General features: G+C 43.0%; 1 protein-coding gene across 3 annotated transcripts in view; it reads left to right on the forward strand.

Annotated features, from left to right (window-relative positions):
• The first annotated feature begins 8,925 nt into the window (after positions 1-8,925).
• Positions 8,926-19,814, forward strand: part of snx2 (sorting nexin 2) — a 30,985-nt gene continuing 20,096 nt past the window's right edge. For 2 of the 3 annotated variants that reach the window (XM_033017502.1, XM_033017503.1), the window contains exons 1-5: positions 8,958-9,150; positions 12,501-12,615; positions 15,351-15,508; positions 17,457-17,523; positions 19,147-19,190. In XM_033017502.1, coding sequence (XP_032873393.1) covers positions 9,004-9,150; positions 12,501-12,615; positions 15,351-15,508; positions 17,457-17,523; positions 19,147-19,190 — 531 coding nt within the window. In that variant the 5' untranslated portion in view covers positions 8,958-9,003. Of the gene's footprint in view, positions 9,151-12,500; positions 12,616-15,350; positions 15,509-17,456; positions 17,524-19,146; positions 19,191-19,814 lie in introns of all 3 variants that reach the window. The other variant, XM_033017504.1, reaches the window with a different exon arrangement.

Genomic DNA, 19,814 nt, shown 5'->3' on the forward strand with positions numbered 1-19,814 from the left:
TCTCCGGCGCTGCAAGCACTATTGAATCGCTACTGGAGTTAGATAATATAGAACAAGTGCGAACGGGTGATCTTACTACCGTCCCCATCCCCTCCCGAGTGTCCCATCCCTGTCCGGGGGCAGCCGGAGGTGTCCGGGGTGACGGGATACCAGCCCGGAGCAGTGGCGGCCCCAGGCTTACAGCCAGCGTGGAGAAGAAGTGCTAACTCCAGCTCAACCCTGCTCCAACTCCCAAGGAACCCGTTCCCCAACGGGCCGGGGACCGCCAGTTGCACCTCTCGCCTATTCCCGTAGCTGTTGATTATTATACAGGGGCGTACCACGCACCCCTCTCCTGCATAACCCCCTGGAGGCAGATTTGTGAGCGGAGTCTCACTACCATCCCCGTCCCCTCCCGAGTGTCCCATCCCTGTCCGGGGACGGCCTGAGATATCTGGGGTGATGGGACACCGGCCCGGAGCAGTGGCAGCCCCAGGCTTACAGTCAGCGCTAACTCCAGCTCAACTCTGTTCCAACTCCCGAGGAACCCGTTGCCTGACGGGCTGGGGACCGTCAGCTGCACGTCTCGTCTTATTCAGTGGCTGTTGGTTAACCCCCTCAGAGAGAGAGAGAGAGAATGTCCTCCAACGCTGCCGGGAGAGGTTCTGCGGAATTCCAGAGTGTGGGTTTGTGAAGCGAGATAGAAATAAGATCGAATTAATGTTCATAAAAGAGCGACGCTTGTCCGCTATTAAGTTGACATTCATTAAATTCACAAGATTAATTCATTGGTAGAATACTAGACAATTTATACACAGTTTATACTGCCAGCGCTTCGTTCGCTTTGTCTTTATCATGAATGACAAATCCCATGATTCCTTGTGTTTTTTGGAATACTGAACTCGCTTATCTGCTAACTTTCTGAATCAGCGCCCAGCATTATAATAATAAGATGTCTCTGCTTAATTATAGGGACAACTTGAAGCTGTTAATGACCAAAATACATCCTCATTTCATCTTTGCCCTCCCAACAACGTTATGAATCAGCAACTCTGAAACTAGACGGACTGCTGGATATATTTCAGATAATTTACTTTTTATATTAAAAGGAGTATAACTCAAAAAGTATATATGTGAAAATGTGTGTATTATTGGACATTACTGTTGGTACAATAGATTTTTGAAGTGCAAGATTTGTCAACAATGAACTATGATTTAAATAGAGCTCTTAAAGATAGTGGAGTCAAGGGATATGGGGAGAAGGCAGTAACGGGGTACTGATTGTGGATGATCAGCCATGATCACATTGAATGGCGGTGTTGGCTCGAAGGGCCGAATGGCCTACTCCTGCACCTATTGTCTATTGTAACTTAAATTACATTAAATAAAATTCACCATTATGTATGATGAATATTCTTGATGATAATTTAAAAATTAGATCCAATTTCTTATTTTTGATTGTATCAGCAGTGGTGTCTGGAAGTCTCCAAGTCCCTATAAAACTGAATCACTAAAAACTGAATAGGCTGAAGTGTGACAACAAAGATTTGACATTATTGGGTGTTCAACACCTTATAATAGAAGCCATGTCGTTGGTATATACCACCAGAGCAAAATATATATGCAAAGCTCATTAATCCACCAATTTTTGCGTAAATTAATTACATCAATTCCAATTATGCAACTGGTATATCTGAGATTAATAAATATTTATTTCTGGGATCTCCTTTCTGTCAGGTTGTCTTTACATAAAATGCTTATGATACTTGGGCTTTCAAAGGCAACCAGTCCAAAAGTTCTATTTCCAAGTGTTATTACTTGAATCTCAATGTGCAGCTTTTTAATAACATTGGCTACCAATTAAAATCCTTACAATCCCAGCATGACACAAATTATGCATTGGGACCACACAAAAATAGTTAATGAGGTGATTTCATATTTCCATGCAATGTAGGCTCAATGGAACATAGCACAGCAAGTGATAGTATCATTGTGTTATAATAACATAGTTAGCCCAATTATTTAGCTTCCTCAGAATAAAGCATTCCCTTGAAAAGGTATTTTTGCAATAGAAAAATTGTAGGTTAAAGAATCATTTATAGATTATTACATGTATGCAAACAGGGAGGTGGCAAGCTATCTGGATGTATTTAAATTGTAAGCATAACAGGTACAATGTTACTGTGCCTGGAGTCACATCTGTTTCTGTTTTCTATCTCATTTGTAAATTAAGATTGCTCATTAAATGGATGCTATATAAATCCAAAGCAAAGTAATTGTATTTCTTCCATCTCATCTCAATTGAAAAAAAAATAGTGTTTTTTGCTATTGAAATTATAAATTTGCCATTGCATCATTTGTGCATGCATGAAGTAATGGGAGTTGAAAAAATAAATCATGTTTGTTTACTTTTTTCTCATATAAATTATTTAAGAGCAAATTTTATTCTGAATCTCAATTTTTTGGAGAATGTTTTGTGAATAATAAAAGGGGGAATTTCCATAACCTGGATGGATGTATAGTTTTGTACTTGAATTCCTACATACTATTTGATTTTCTTAATTCCTTGCTGTGCCAGTATGTTAACTTTTAATGATTCATAAGCGTCCTGGTCCCTCTAACCACCACCATCTTTTCATATTCTGCTTTTTAAAATATTTTCTAGCAAAGTGCATAATCTCACATTTTCTCCAAATTGTGTTTCATCTGCCGTGCCCATACACATTCATGTAGTCTGCTTACATTTATCCAACCCCCTGGCCAAACCGAAGATAGACAAAAATGCTGGAGTTACTCAAAGGGACAATTCAAGTTCAAGTTCAAGTGAGTTTATTGTCATGTGTCCCTGTATAGGACAATGAAATTCTTGCTTTGCTTAAGCACACAGAAAATAGTAGGCATTTACTACAAAACAGATAAATGTGTCCATATACCATGATATAAATATATACACACATGAATAAATAAACTGATAAAGTGCAAATAGCAGAAAGTGGTTATTAATAATCAGAGTTTTGTCCGAGCCAGGTTTAATAGCCTGATGGCTGTGGGGAAGTAGCTATTCCTGAACCTGGTTGTTGCAGTCTTCAGGCTCCTGTACCTTCTACCTGAAGGTAGCAGGGAGATGAGTGTGTGGCCAGGATGGTGTGGGTCTTTGATGATACTGCCAGACATTTTGAGGCAGCGACTGCGATAAATCCCCTCGATGGAAGGAAGGTCAGAGCCGATGATGGACTGGGCAGTGTTTACTACTTTTTGTAGTCTTTTCCTCTCCAGGGCGCTCAAATTGCCGAACCAAGCCACGATGCAACCGGTCAGCATGCTCTCTACTGTGCACCTGTAGAAGTTAGAGAGAGTCTTCCTTGACAAACCAACTCTCCGTAATCTTCTCAGGAAGTAGAGGCGCTGATGAGCTTTTTTGATAATTGCGTTAGTGTTCTCGGACCAGGAAAGCTTTTCAGAGATGTGCACGCCCAGGAATTTGAAGTTCTTGACCCTTTGATATAAATGGGGCTGTGGGTCCCCCTCCTGCTCCTTCCAAAGTCCACAATCAGTTCCTTGGTTTTGCTGGTGTTGAGGGCCAGGTTATTGCGCTGGCACCATATGGACAGTTGCTCGATCTCCCTTCTATACAGGCAGCATCTCTGGAGAAAAGGAATGGGTGACATTTTGGGTCGAGACCCTTCTTCAGACCAGAGTCAGGGGAAACGAGATATAGACGGTGATGTACAGGGATACAGAACACATGAATGAAAGATATCCAAAAAAGTAACGATGATAAAGGAAACAGGCCATTGTTAGGTGGTTGCTAGGTGAGAACTAGAATCTGGTGCGACTTGGGTAGGGGAGGGATGGAGAGAGCAGGAATGCAGGGGTTACTTGAAGTTAGAGAAATCAATATTAATACCACTGGGTTGTAAGCCAAACCTCTCAGCTTTGTATCTTTGGGTGATGGTATTGCCACTGAGCAGTTTGGTAGGGGGTTGCAGCAATGAGATCCAGCAATGATGAAGGAATAGTGATGTATTTCCAAGTCAGGATGTCGTATCAATTAATGCAGAAATTGAAATTGGGGATACGTAATCGACCAAGCTTGGAGAAGTATAGAGAGGACTACATTGAAATGTCCTGGTCATTTTCACCCCCAATATTTTCAGTATGTTGCTGTATTTCTCTCAGCTGGGACTTTTCCGAAATGCAAATTCCAATAACTATATATTTAAGCAATATTATTCTATGTGATCTTGAGAACCGGAATGGATGATATTCATTACGTGGTTGGTTGCAGTCAGTATCAGCACAATTACTATATTAAACTTTGAATCTTCAGATGTCCTGGTTCAAGCTAAAACTAAAGACAAACAATAACCTCCTCACACATTCCCCTGCAAGTGTCACTCCTTTAAAATATGCCCCTTCTTTGAACAAGCTCTTAAACATCGCATCTGAATCAGTTTCCATCTGATTACACTCCTTGAGGATGTTCATCTATGTGTTCAATTAATAAAACAACGAGATTGGGGACATTTCTTTTCAACCTGCCAAAGGAATTGGGGGTGTGGGGGGTGGGGGTAAACAAACATAATAGTTGAATGACAAATGACAATAGTGCTACCTTCCCAATATTTAACTGAAGGAAATAATGGGTTATCGGGGCTTTACGTAGTGACAGACAGCCTGACACCTTGCATGTCATTTAAATATTACACTGATCCCATCCACCTGGATATTCCGAATTAATAAATTAAGGATTTATCAACTAATTACAAATCAGGCTAATTACAAATCAATAATATTAGCCAACTCCGAAACACGAAGTGCTGAGCATTGGGATCCAAACATCATGGACAACTGGCCTCAGTTCCCTGCTCACATCTGGCAGTGCTCTGTCTGAACCAGGGGCCACAGAGCATTTTTGAAAGTGGGGAGGCTGAGCGATCACTGATCACTGGCCTTGGGGATATCCGACGAGGGAGTGGACCAACGGAGTGGGGGGAGGGTGTGGAGGGGAGGGACTTTTTGAACACAGTAGGGACTTTTTGAATTTTGATGTATTAAAATCATGTTTGAGTGCATTGTAGAAGTATGATTTCAATGTTTTTTGTTTGAAGTATCGAACCCGGCAACTACCTCGATGATATCCTGGTGGCCAGCAGCTCGCAGGCAGAGCACGTCTGGCACCTCCGCCTGCTTTTCGAACGGCTGCGCGCACACGGGTCGGTGATCAACCCCGCGAAGTGCCAGTTCGATTTGCCTTCCATTTCCTTTTTGGGTCAGAGCATCACCTGCCACGGCGCACAGCCGCTGCCCGAGAAGGTTGACGCTATCTGTCGCTTCCTGAGGCCCCTATCTGTCAAGGGCCTACAGGAGTTTATCGGGATGGTTAATTTCTACCACTGATTCGTCCCGTCAGCAGCCGCCATCATGCGGTCATTGTTCCAATGTCTGGCCGGTAAGGCTAAGGACCTGATTTGGTCCAAGTAGGCGGAGAAGGCGTTCGGCTGGCATGGGTTACAGAAGCAGGTCGCAGCATGGGCCCGCTCTTGCATCGCCTGCCAGACTTCCAAGCTACAGAGACATGTGCGCCCGCCTGTGCAGGATTTCGCTGTCCCGGACGGCAGGTTCCTGCACATCCATGTCGGGTCCCTTGCCGTGTTTGCGTGGGGCTACTCACCTACTGACTATCGTGGACAGGTTTACCAGGAGGCGATACCGTTAACGGATAACTCCGCTGAGGCTTGTGCGCGGGCCATCGTCTCACATTGGATCGCTCGTTTCAGGGTTCCTTCCGATATCACTACTGATCGAGGGGCCCAGTTCACGTCCTCCCTGTGGAGTGGTATGGCGCAGCTGTATGGTGCGAAGCTGCACCAGACCACCGCGTATCACCCAGAGTCCAACGGTTTGGTTGAGCGTTTCCACAGGCACCTCAAGTTGGCGTTGAAAGCTCGGCTCACCGGCCCCGATTGGGTCGACCAGTTGCCTTGGGTTCTCCTGGGCATCAGAACCACGCCTAAGGAGGACTTCAACGCTTCCTAAGCCGAGCTGGTTTACGGCTCGGTTTTGCTAGTACCTGGGGATTTTCTGCCCGTCCCCCGGGATCAGGAGATCCCGGCTTAGGCAGTGTTAGGTGACCTTCGCGAGCGGGCGCGCACTTTGGTCCCGGTTCCCACTTCCCGGCATGGTTCGTCCGCAGTGCATGTGCCTACTCTGTTACGGGATTGTGCTTATGTTTTCCTTCGTAGGGATGCTCACCGCTCGCCGTTACAGTGGGTGTACGAAGGTCCGTACAGGGTGTTGAGGACTGGTACCTCGACGTTTACGTTGGACATGGGTGGCAAGGAGGAGTTCGTCTCCGTGAGCCGTCTTAAGCCAGCACACGTCGACGAGGATAGCCCGGTGGCGGTGGCCACTCCGCGGTGTAGAGGACGTCCACCGGCCATTTTGCTGCCCTCTGCACCTGTTACCCCCAGTTATGTTCCACCGGTCCCTTCTGTTATGCCCGTCCCTCGTTCGCGGCGTCCCTCCAGTTCTGTTTTGCCGGCCACTACTGTTACGCTCGCCTCGCGACCTCGGACTACGCGTTCCGGTCGAACCGTCCGTTTACCCGTGCTTTTCCGTACTGTGGATTCTGGGGGTGGGGCCATGTAACAGCGCCTGCTGGCGCACGCACACATCGAACCCGGCGTTCGGAAGCTGCGATCATGTGACTCGGGCGGGGCTGCTTGTTTTTGCGCGGTTTTGGTTTCGCGCGGCAGTTCAGTGCTGACCACCATTGTGGCCAGACGTGTTGTGAGAGCCTGTGAATAAAAATACGTTTCAAAACTCAGTTGTCGTTCTTGTGACCGCCAAAGGGCGCACTTTTAGAAAGGAGGTGAGGAGGAAGTTCTTTAGTCAGAGGGTAATTTGTGGAACTCTTTGCCACAGAAGGCTGTGAGGGCCAAGTCAGCAGAAATTATTAAGGCAGAGATAGATAAATTTTTGATTAGAACAGGTGTCAAGGGTTATGGGAGAAGGCAGGAAAATAGGATTAGGAGACTGAGAAGACTCGATGGGCCGAATGGCTTAATTCTACTCCTATAACTTGTGAACTCGTTTGAACTTGTAAAGAGAGTTGCACCAAACAAATAGGCTTATTTTGCCAGAGCAAGTCTGGCCATTTGGAAACACAGATCATGTAATTTTTCTGGGACTCGTGAGTAATGATGTAGAAACCCACCCACAGTTAAACCCCCTTTTCACGGGGCGAGTTGACGCAAGATGTCACCAGAGTGAAGAGGTCGTGGTCCAGCACGAGTCTCGCACGATATAACGGCAGTAGATAAAGAGTTCCCACGGTACTCGGCATTTATGTTATTCGTGCGAGTTACTTGGCCGTTTCCCGAGCAGTCGCGTTAAATCTTGAATGAACATCGTGAACTACACGTGACACAAATGATGTAACTTTTTTTTTCACACACTATATATATCCTCCCTTGGTTGAATCGGCTCATTTGGAGACGTAGAGTGGTGGAATTAAATAGAACTTCAAGCATTGGATGTATTCCGTTATATTAAAAGTTCTGAACAGTAAATAGAGCCTGCCCTCCGCATTTAATGTGCTATTTCTTGTGCTTCTTGGATACCTGAGCACAAGTTGGTAAATACAGATGGCCTTTTTAAAGGCAAGCATTACAAGTGAGAATTGCCTGCCCTCATGCATAATTCTTTTTATGGCTCTTTAAACTTCAAACACAGAGGGTGTAAAAGCTGTCTGCGACTTTTTTACTTTGCAGCTGCAGGGCAGACAGACAGACTTATAAGAGAAGTTTAAGTTTACTGCAAACACAGAACTTTTACATCAATAGCAATGTATGTTTTAAAATCTTGGATAACATTAAATGGTTCTCCTCTTGATGAACTTATATATCGTTATATAAACTCACATGAGCACTCGGGAAACTCGGCAGCCTTCGTCTCCAGCAGGTTCCTTTTCCTCTCCCTGTTTCTATAATCCTCTCTGGATTTATCGTACAGAATCTCGTTAAATTGGAACCATTCTACAAGTTCCCCCTCTTGTTCCCTGGTGAAGTTATATGGCTTTACCTTCTGCCATCTTCCCTTTACATAAGCGTCTGTAGAGGCTATTCCTACAACGGCTACTGGGGAGGCAATCTGAATTGCACCTTGCTCACCCTCTCCCTGCTCCAAGGAGCCCACAGGCAGTGTTATCTGTGGCATCTCCTGTTGCCTCTCCACCTGTCTCTCTTGCTGCGTCTCCTCCTCATTCTCCTGCATGGCAAAAACATCTCTGACCCGCTTTTCCCCCTTCCTTTGAGATTTTCTGGGAGCCATCTCTGCAAGTGTTCCTGTTAAAAAGATTATCCAACAATGACAATTAGGTGGGACGTCCTCGAAGGACACATGTTCCCATGTGTCCTTTTGAGACCACCTTTTTTAATCACCTTCTGTCCCCTCTGTCCAGCTTCCGGGTTCACCGTTCGCAGGAGTTCCCACGGTACCCGCAAGAGTTATTACGGATATCGCACGGATATCGCACTGGCCACTACGTTCATATAATGTTGCAATACTCAACCACAAGTGTACAAGTCACTCTTGGAGAAATTCCAATTTTCTTGAATTTTCTCCCGAGTGACCAAGTTACACGATGACCTGCCGTTAGCGCTACGGTGGTCCACGGTGGTCCACGAATGCCGCACTGTTATCGCACGAGGTTCCCACGATGTTGAACTCTGGTTAACTCTTGCGTCAAGTCGCCCCGTGTAAAAGCCGCATTACATTCTCTTTGGGCACAAGCATGTTTTGCTCGATTGGACTGCTGAGCACAGCAACAGCACCCAGAGAGCAGGGCGACACCAATTGCAACATCACAGACTGCCTTTTGTCCATCGGTCAGGTCACGTGGCCCGGCGCCCAGGGCGAGCGAGCGTGCGTGCGTGCGTGGTGACGTCAGGTCGTGCCGGGGCGGGGCGCGGGTCTCGGGTGCGGATCACGTGACTCGTGGCTGCGATCGCGACGGAGAAGATGGCGGCGGAGAGGGAGCCTCCTCCGTTCGGAGAAGGGGACCTGGAGGGAGAGGAGGAGGAGGACGCGGACGCCGACGCCGAGGCCGAGTTCAGGGAGCTGGAGGCCAGCGAGGATCTCTTCGTCAGCACCACCAGCACCTTGGAGGTGAATGCAGGGTCGCGGGAGCCGCCCAGGCCGCCAGTGATGTACATTTTTAAATGATTTCTCTCTCCCTCTCTCTCCCCGACTTTCGTTTCTGGTTGACGGAGTCTCGTTGCGATCGACACCTCTTGCCGCTGATGTGACGATGCAGGTGGTATGGTGCTGCTGAGCGGGGACGAGCTGTTCATCGCGCCGCTTCCACTGGATTAACTAAAAAAATGGCCCTTTTACTCCAAAAAAAGTGAACGCGGTGAACTTGGCCTGAGCAAGTTGCACTCGCCAGCTGATTCAGCGGCTACTTTCTGTCAAAAATCACTCGGGACACCAGCTTGCATAAAAAACAGTACTTTTTGTACAGTAAGAGTAAACCCTAATGCGTAATCATAAGGCTGTGAACCGAGCAGTGATATGTCTACAAACATATATTCTCTCAATTTGTTAAAAAGAAATCCATCAGGTTGGGGATCAATAAACCTTTTGACTAAATCCAATTTTGAAATGTCATACGAAATCCTGTCAAGGGAGTTACTTTCAAGAGTAATTGGCAGCTTCACCATCTTACACCTTCTGAGGGGAAGTGAGAAACTTGGAACAAGTCATTATGTAGCTATTTTGTCAACACTTCTAAGTTTCCTTATTTGCTTTTTTAAAAAACTTCATTTCAATTTTGCAATCACAGCTAGCAATCACCTCAAGCAATTATTTTAGCATCAACAATTTCATTAATTTTGTTGCTTCAGACTTGGGCAGATCTGAAGTTTAGAATCCTCCCAGAGAAATATGGCAATAACTGATATACAACCAAAAATACGAGAATGTCATATTCTATATTTTACATTTAGTATACTTTTGTTTAAATGATTTATTTTGTAAGTTGATTTTAAAGTTGCCTACTCTTTGTTCTTACTCTTGCTAAGATGAACTATAGCGATTACTTGTTTGTGTGCCTGATCTTGTTCCTCCCCAGTACTTTCAGTGGCTGGGATGTGGTTGGTGTTGGAGACCTCAGTCTGAAGAAGGGTCTCGACCCGAAACGTCACCCATTCCTTCTCTCCAGAAATGCTGCCTGTCCCGCTGAGTTACTCCAGCATTTTGTGTCTATCTTTGGTTGGTTCTCTTGGTCCTTGGAGGTTTTAAACCTCAAGTAGTAAACAAGTAGTAAATGTTTTGTGTTGAAACTATTGAATTACACCAGTCAGCATGTAGATTTGACAGGCATTGGGGATCACAATGTTAATTTAGTAACAGTTTCAACTGCAAGTCAAATGCTGCTGTTGCACATCTACCTTGAATATAGGCTCAGGTGTTTTGCTGAGTCTATTTATGGCAATATCACTCTGGCAACCTGTTTCTACAAAGGCTAAGTCACGTTGCAGTCAATTTGGAGAGAGCTTTACTGCCGTTTAACATAATGTGTGCGATGAGAAGGTACTTGATGCCATTCATGCATCAACATTCTATCTCCAAACACTTCAGTTTGGTAACAACAATGTGTTGTTTGTTTAAAAAAAGGCATATTTTCCAACAAGTACATAATATACCTGTTGAGCTTTGGTACTGAAGCAGTCCATCAAATGTTATAGTCGTTCTATTGATACAGCAGTTGCAAGCAAGACTTAATTTTTAAAATTTGTTACCAACTTTGTACATAGTAAACAGTTCCAAACCTTATATAGTTATGCTTAATTTTATAATTGGGTTAGTATTCCTGCTTTATGTACCCAGCAGTATGAGTATTGAAGGTACACAAAAATGCTGGAGAAACTCAGCGGGTGCAGCAGCATCTATGGAGTGAAGGAAATAGGCAACGTTTCGGGCCGAAACCCTTCTTCAGACTGATGGGGGGTCTGTATTTCTGCTGTATTCCTGATACCCATCCTGAAAATTATATTATCTTTATGCTATGCACCAATCAAACATTTATTTCTCCAACTGAATGTATTAGTGATTTTTGTATTTGCTTCAAGATAGGTTTAAAAAAAACTAAGGAATGTTAGTCACTAATGTTTGTTGTTAGAGTGTGAAACTAATTAAAGTAGACACAATAGACTCATGGGGGCAGCTGCAATGATCCATTACAGATAAACAACTTGGATGTGTAGCCAATTTCGGAGTATGTTGTACGTTTTAACTCAACAAATTTATTTCAATTTGAGATTTGGACAATTACAAAGGAGGATAATAACTCTCAATTTTAGTGAAGTACTTGTTGCTCGCGGGGGCAAACAATTTACCACATGCTTGACATGCAAAGTTGAAGAATTTTATGAATTAAAGTACAGAATATTTTTAGCAACAGATTATTGTGAGGAGTCGACATGAGGTTTGTAACTCATAGCCCATCAGCTGAGAGTGACTGAATTTTTTATCAATTCAGTTATTGGCTGCTGGTTTGTATCTGATTCAATCTGGCATGCAAACCATCTGTTAAACAATGACTCCACAACTAAGCTAGTCCCTGGCCCATGAGCCTCAAGGGTAGTACTCAGAATTTTGTGTCTGTGAGCATGAAACAGCTTAGCAAAACAGATGGGCCACTAAAACCTTAAACTAAGTGTGGTGTCTATGGATCCCATGTTGGCTTGTTCACTCTAGAAAATAAGTAGTTCTCCATAGGGCGACACAATACACAATAGGTGCAGGAGTAGGCCATTCGGCCCTTTGAGCCAGCACCACCATTCAATGTGGCACAGCGGTAGAGTTGCTGCCTTACTGCATCAAAGACCCAGGTACGATCCTGATTATGGGTGCTTGCCTGTACGGAGTTTGTATGATCTCCCCGTGACCTGCATGGATTTTCTCCGAGATCTTCAGTTTCCTCCCACACTCCAAAGATGTACAGGTTTATAGGTTAATTGATTTGGTATAAATCTAAATTTTCCCTAGTGTATAGGATAGTATTAATGTACGGGGATTGCTGGTCAGTGCAGCCTCGGTGGGCCGAAGGACTTGTTTCCACGCTGTTTCTCTAAACAACCATTTTGACGGACAATCAAAGGAGACTAAAGTGATAATTTTTTTAAACTTCCGGCATATGTATTTAAAATGTGTCTCTTAACACAAGCTAAGCAAACGTTGCTGTATTGTGTTCATATAATCTTAGCCAAAATGCCAATGTGTTTTGGGTGCAAGATTAAAATCTCTAAAATATGTGTTTCACATTTTGCCATGTACATGGATAATGATTGGGATTTCCTGCCTCATTATATGTCAATAAACCATAATTAGCAAAACTTCCTTTGTACTCATTTGATGAAAGATTGTATTTTCTGGTCTGCATTAAGCTGATTTAAAAAAAAACATGTTTTCAACTTTAATGCCTGAATAAACTTGCTGATATGTTGCTCTTTCAGTCTAGTCCTTCTTCACCTGATCCTGCAAGTCTTCCAGCCGAAGATATAAGTGTAAAGTCAAATGGTCCCAAATCTGAAGTTTTAGTGGATGATGACCACGAAGACCTCTTTGCTGGTAAGACTGCTGCATTTTTTTTTTGTTCTCTATTTTTGGCATGTCTAGTGGATTTGGTCTCCAGTATGAGTTTGTGTTAGTTCAGGTGCAGTTTCCTCCTTTTTGTGGTTGCAATCTGAGCCTGAGGTGCAGAATTTAAGTGCTTGTCATCAGTGCCTGCAAATTTCATGTTGGGAACAGAACATTTACTTCCTGCGTTTTTGTTTTGTAACGTGGGACCAAGTGCAAAGGTATGTTCCGGTGTGTCCTTATTGGGACAGTTAGGTTTGAGAGCATGTTGAGGATTAGCTCATGTTGGAGAGGCGGGGTCCTTGTGTAAATTTAGAAAATAATTGAGCTGTTGCTTAAGTGGGAGATGATGGCTTTGCTAGGAAAGGTAGATGGGCTGTATACATTGGGACATCAGAATTTTGTTTATTAAACCTTCAGTTTACTTAGGCCTGAAAGTGGGAGGTTGGCCAAGAATGCACAGAATTCTTTCCAGAGTAAATTAGTTTTATGTAAGAGTTTTAGCAACATGAGCAATGAAGTTTGAGTCAAGTATGTTTTTTTTCATATGCACTGCAAGTTGACGGGAACAATGAAATTCTTGCTGCAACTTTAAAGGCACATTAGACACAACAACAAATACACAATAAATTCAGTTACTCTGGGTGTACTAGAGCACGATGGTGCAAAAACCAAAGCATATAGAGCAACCGTAGTGCAAAGTCCCTCATGGTGTGGTACTAAGAGAGGGTTGTGCTGGGTAATTCAAGAACTTGATGGAAAGCAACTGTTCTTGAACCCGAAGGTCAAGGTTCCTGGGCTTCTGCATCATCTTCCTGATGGTAGCAGTGCAAAGGGAGTTTGGACTTGGTTCTGAGAACTGAATCCAGTTATTTAGAATTGTCCTGCATGTCACTTTATAACTTACAAGTGTGGAAGCAGTCGCATTACCCTTGTCCACATGTATTCAAATGTTTGCACTTTTGGGGCGTTGTTAGCAACATGATACTTTTGATGGTTCTGAAGCTTGTTGCCCCAAAAAATATGCAATGATTATACTTGTCAGGCAAGACTCTGTTCCCTAAATGCCTGATACTCTGAATCTCTAGTTCTGTCTCTTACTTTATGCTTCAGTTAATCAAAAATGGACGCTTTAGATTCTTATGGAAAAATTATTTTGGACACATTAAAAAAAATGTGCAGTAAGATAATGCACCCACTTGGTACATATGTTATTGCTTTGGTTTAATCCCCAAATTGTAGGTTTTAGCATGACATATTTTTAATCAACTAAGGATTTGATCATTTTTGTCATAATTCCTACAAACCGGATGCTTTGATGTTTAGTTATAGGTCTTATTCATGGCTTCAGAGAATAATATCTAAAATTTTGATGCCATAGACAAAAGACAATAGGTGCAGGAGTAGGCCATTTGGCCCTTTGAGCCAGCACCGCCATTCAATGTGATCATGGCTGAACATCCCCAATCAGTAACCCGATCGTACCTTTTCCCCATATCCCCTGACTCCGCTATCTTTAAGAGCCTATCTAGCTCTAGGTGTGTTTGGTTTAAATTGGACATTCTATTTGAACCTTGCCATTCTGTTGTATTCACAAGTTGTTGTATTTATCGTTACTGTATGTTTACAGGTATGTTACTGTAAAATTCTGTGTATTTGCAAATATTGCCCTGAAAAATACTTGTTGGTAATGTCTTATCAAATAGTCAGTGTAGAAATCTGAACGCTGTTTACCTTAGAATTTGTAAGCAAACGGGTACAAATGAATAAAAGGGGAAAATAAATATGTTGCATTGAATTTGCCTGTGAAAATTTAAGACTGTAGTTGATAAAGATTTTGGTCCTTGCTGTGAAAGAACAAATGTCAATGTTGCACAGTTTACAGTTTAGTAGAATCAAAGTTGACTCGCTATCAAGCTCAAAAGTTGGGATTTTAAAAATTGAGTAACCGCAGACGTAAATGGAAGTTGTACAACATGCCACTGTTGATCTAGCTACCCATTTGTGTATGCTTTATACTCGATCCAACTATTGTACAAACACTCCCCGACTTGTGTGATAGGCGACTTACATAAACTACCACTAGCATAACAATTTACAATTGTATATAAAATCATGAGAGGAATCGATCGTTTAGATGCACATAATCTCTTGCCCAGAGTAGGGGAATCGAGGACCAGAGGACATGGGTTCAAGGTGAAGAGAAAAAGATTTAATAGGAATCTGAGGGGTAACTTTTTCACACAAAGGGTAGAACAAGCTGCCAGAGGAGGTAGTTGAGGCTGGGACTATCTCAACATTTAAGAAATAGTTAGACAGGTTTGGAGGGGTATGGACCAAACGCAGACAGGTGGGATCAGTGTAGCTGGGACATGTTGGCTGGTGTGGGCAAGTTGGGTCGAAGGGCCTGTTTTCACACTGTAGCACTCCATGGCTCTAATAGGTGGTCTTGTTTCCCGAATTACCTGTGTTATTGCAATGAGAGAATGGCAAAGGATTCCCGTCCACTTCCTAGAAATATAAGCATAAGCTAGGCTCGCTGCTCTTCCAGTTTTGGCCATTGTTGGTGCGATGCTGGGGAGGCAATAGACTTTAAACGTTGAGATTTAAATTTAAGCTTTAGATAATAGTCTTTCTGCTGATTGGCATATCAGAAATTGTCCATGGAATTTTATCCAAGAGCAAGCAGTGATATTTGCAATAAATGTCCCTGCACTGTTTTTCAGAAGCTACAGAAGAGGTGTCTCTTGACAGTCCCGAAAAAGATTACCTAAATTCTCCAGAACCAACTCCTGCTATTACCCCAGTATCTCCAACACCCGTTGCACCACGAGCTGAATTAAAAATGTCTCATCCAAAGATGTTTGAAGTATCCAAGGAGGAGGTATGACTATATTTATCAAAGTTATTGTAAAGTAAATCAATATAATATTGTGAACTGTCTCCATAGTTAATGCACTTTTTACACAAATTATTCAAGTGCATTTGCTGAAGTACCATTTTTTAATCACTGCAGAACGTAGTAAAATTAATCAATTTAAGTAGAACAATGCAATATTGGCAGGACATAATGGGAGCTTTGACTGGGTCACTTTGCTCCAGTTCTCCTGGCATTGGGTTCCCTTTTGCCAGTGATGAAAGGTTGGGCATAGGCTTTCTTTATTGAATCCTGTTTTTCATATATGCCAACACTGTTGAAACTATTGACAATAGTTACTGATTTTAATAACTGAAAAATGATATCAGGTTTAAAATAATGAAATTGTTCTTGGGTTAAGGGTTTGGGTTTCAGGAAACTTCTGGTTCATATTTTAAGCACTATTCAAAATTTTGAATGATGGCAAACACTCAGTTGTTGGCCTGTAGTGGTGGGTGTGATCTAATCTATTTTCCCCATTTGTTGTTTTTTTTGGAAACCAAGCTCAATAGTGCCTTTAAACGTTCCCTCTCTCACCTTATAGTTATGCTCTAATGTTGGACATTTTCACCCTGGGGGGAGGGATGATTCTGAATGTTTACCTTTTGCTATAGATTTAATTTAAAATACTTCTCTAGAGTTTCCTCTCTACCTCCAACATTCCAGAAAAAAAAATCCATTTATCTAACCTCTCCCTGTAGCAAACCCCCCCCCCCCCTAATCCAGGCAGCATTCTAGTAAACTATTTCTGCACCCTTACCGAAACCTCCACATCATTCTGCTCATGGGCAACCAGAACTGCATGCAATACACCAAATGGGGCTTAACTGAAGTCCTACAGAGCTGTATCATGACTTCCTGACTCTTGTATTCAATGCCTCACGTAATGAAGCCAAGCATACCATATGCCTTCTTAACCACCCTATCTACTTGTGCTGCCACCTTCGGTGAACTGTGAACATGGACTCCAAGATCCCTCTGCATTTCAATGATGGTACGGGACTTGCTATTCACTGTATACACCTTGCATTCACCCTCCCAAAGTGCAACACTTCGCACTTGCTGAATGTGCCATCAGGCAGGGTAATAAACTAGAGGAGCAGATTTTCAAGTACAACTGTCTACTGTTGGAGTCCTAGATATGTTTTCATGGTTTCAAGGTGAGTTTATTGTCACATGTACCAATTAAGGTACAGTGAAATTCAGATTGCATACAGTCATTTTATATCCAATATCTAAATGGTTGAACTATTTATCCATTAGAAAATGCAATCTTGGAATTTGACCACAGTTTTAGTTTGTGAATTTTTTTATGATTGGGGTAAATTGGGAATAGCTTTCTTCAGCTAACCTGGCTACAAACTACATGTTATTGCAACTTGAAATTGGTACTGCAACTGACTTGTTTGTACAATTTTATTTTGCTATATCAAAAGAATGAAATGAGTTTGCATCTGGGCTTGACCAACTTCACCTGGACTGGAGGTAAAATGGGAACTGGAGTTTCGTAAAACCCGTGACCAGTTTGACCCATTTCTTCACCAGTCAAGAATGTTTTAATGTCATATGTACCAAAACAATGAAATCCTTATTTGCAGCAAATTCTTACCTGCTGGAGTCTTTGATAGTAATGCTTACTGCCTTAAATGCATTTGTGGTCTGTTGATATGATTTAATGAATGTCCATGTTCTTAACATTTAGTTTCTATTGATGTCCTAAACTGCAACATTACTCATTTGGTATATAATTAACGCAATGTTATTTTTTGACTGGATTGATTTACTGTTGTTTACTCCTAGTTTGTGCTTCAGCCATGAGGACTGATTTAAAATTTGAATTGAGTTCTTAGTTAATTGTCCTTTTAAATCTGGAAACATTATGCTACGGTCATTGCATTTGTGACTTTTATTGCAGCTCGAGGAAGAGGCAAACGGAGATGTATTTGACATTCAAGTGTCAGTTTCTGACCCTGAAAAAGTTGGTAAGGATTTTAAATAATATTGTGGAGATATATGAGTATTTCAGAGCCTATCCCTTTCTGGACTTGAATATTTTGATTAGTTCTAATCTTAAACTCCGTTCTTCCCTGGTAAATTCCCCTCCTGATGTTTGTTTTTTGTATTCCTGCCACTTGATCTGCATTAATATTGTTCTTGCTGTTTTTCTCTTTTCTGGAATACCGTATTTCCCAGCAATGAAGACGCTATTTGTTTACCCAAAAATAAGGCACGAAAATTTAACTGCGTCTTGGAGGCCGAAGGTTAGGTTGTTAGCCAAGAAAGATAGACTTGGCTATCCCTCAGTACAGCGACATCAAGAGCGATGTTGCTGTACTGAGGGATAGCCAAGTCTATCCCTCATTGCTGGCAGCTGTTGGGAAGCGGCTGTAAAAGGACTGCGCCGATGGGGGGGGGGGGGGGGAAAGTGTTCCTTTCACAGTGTGTGGGGAGTCTGGCCCGGGTCAGTAGGGCCTGGGCTGCACAAAGTGGTTGGGCCGCCAGGGGTAAAGTTGCGGGAAGGGCAGGACCATTGAGAAGGAGGGGGTTGGGGATCATGTCAGCAACTTGCTCACTCGCCGCAGCGCTCCGGGCGCGGAGCCACCGCATTGTGGCCGGGGAGGGAAGTAGCTCGGGTAGCTGTGAGCGGCCGCCACCTCAGCGCCTTCTGCTGGCCCGCTCATATCTGTCCGTGCTCTCCGTCTGAACACCTATCTCTTACCGCTCGCTGGCCTCGCTCATGTCAGCCGCTTCCCGCAAATCCTTAAATTCCGACTGCCGCCGGGAGTAGGACATGGCCTCACTTGCTGCGCTGGGTGACACTGCATGGCATTCACTGCCCAGTCCGTGTCTTTCAAAATAAATTTGCATGGGGACATGCTTTGGAGATGTGTGGCGGTTGTTGGTCAATTGAGAATAACACAGAGAATAAGAATGCTGCTGTCTTGTCAACAGACACGCACAAAAGCAGTTGGTATTAGCTTTGAAATTCTCGTTATCCCTATTTTTGACCTGGCTCGGAGATCGGACAGTGAGGGGACCAACTCAAGAGCAAAAATCATACAGCGGAGCGGGTCAGCGGGCGATGGATAACCGGACAGCTTACTCCTATGTTAGCACGAGTAACCTCAATTGGTCCCTTGAACTAGTATTGTCATTCAATAAGATCACAACTGATTCAACGTGTCCTGGTGTGCTTCCGTTTTTCCCACCATCTCTCCACCTGCCGTCACCCTCCACCCCCCACCCATTCATTCAGAATGGAGGAGATCTGGAAGCCTTGGGCAAATTGAATTGTTACTTTATTTATTTGTTTATTATTATTTGTTGAGCGTGAGAAATTCTACGTCCCGCCAGCCTTTTTTCAAAATTTAGCAACTCAAAATGGGGGTGCATCTTCATTGCTGGGAAATACGGTAAATAGAATTAGGTTTATTAGCCTCTTCTATTGAGTGGGTTTTCACGGTGTATTTTCTCCTGCCCTCAGTGCTTTTCCACTCTTTCTCCACCATTTTATTTTGGAACCCATACCATTTGAATAATAATTCAAATTTTTGGTTTACTTTGGTTTCATTATTGTGAATCTAATTGTGTGTTTTATCACTTAGGTGATGGAATGAATGCCTACATGGCTTACAGTGTGTCAACTAAGGTAAGGTAATGGGGTTAATAACATGGCTGTTCAGCAGGGCAAGTAATAGATAAAGTGTTTGTGATGATTTTTGAAGCTGGATTGCACTGGTTCTGTACTAAACTACTCCCACTTATAATTGAACAACTTAGGCAACATGTAAACAACAAGATCAGAGGGCTCTCTGCCCATTGCGGTTGTTGGCAAAAATGATAGTTGAGCTCTGGGACATGTGGCTTGCAGCAGCAGTGCAGGATACCTATGGCATTAGTTAAAGGCTGATTACTAGTCTTGTGTTACATTGATTGAAATTAATTGCAGTGGCAAGAATAACAAATCTGGGTCAGCAGCTTTAATTGACTGGTCACTATAGGTCAGATGATTAATGTTAGGTCCTTGCAGAGCTTGTGGTCCATGATCTGGACCCATTGTAATGAACATCCTAATTGTCTGATACTTGCTATAACGTTGACAGCTATGTGGGTGTGAACTATTATTTAAAGGTCTTTTAAGCCAATGCAGCAAAACTGCTGTTTGAAAGTTTATATGTACAAATTGGCTCTTATTCCAAGATCTTTGTTTCTCTTTTGCCTCAGTGCCTGGGGGAAGGGAAGATGGGGAAAAAAAATCTAGGCCACGCCAATC

This window comes from Amblyraja radiata, chromosome 3 (assembly GCF_010909765.2).
Source record: "Amblyraja radiata isolate CabotCenter1 chromosome 3, sAmbRad1.1.pri, whole genome shotgun sequence".
NCBI classification, from domain to species: Eukaryota; Metazoa; Chordata; class Chondrichthyes; order Rajiformes; family Rajidae; genus Amblyraja; species Amblyraja radiata.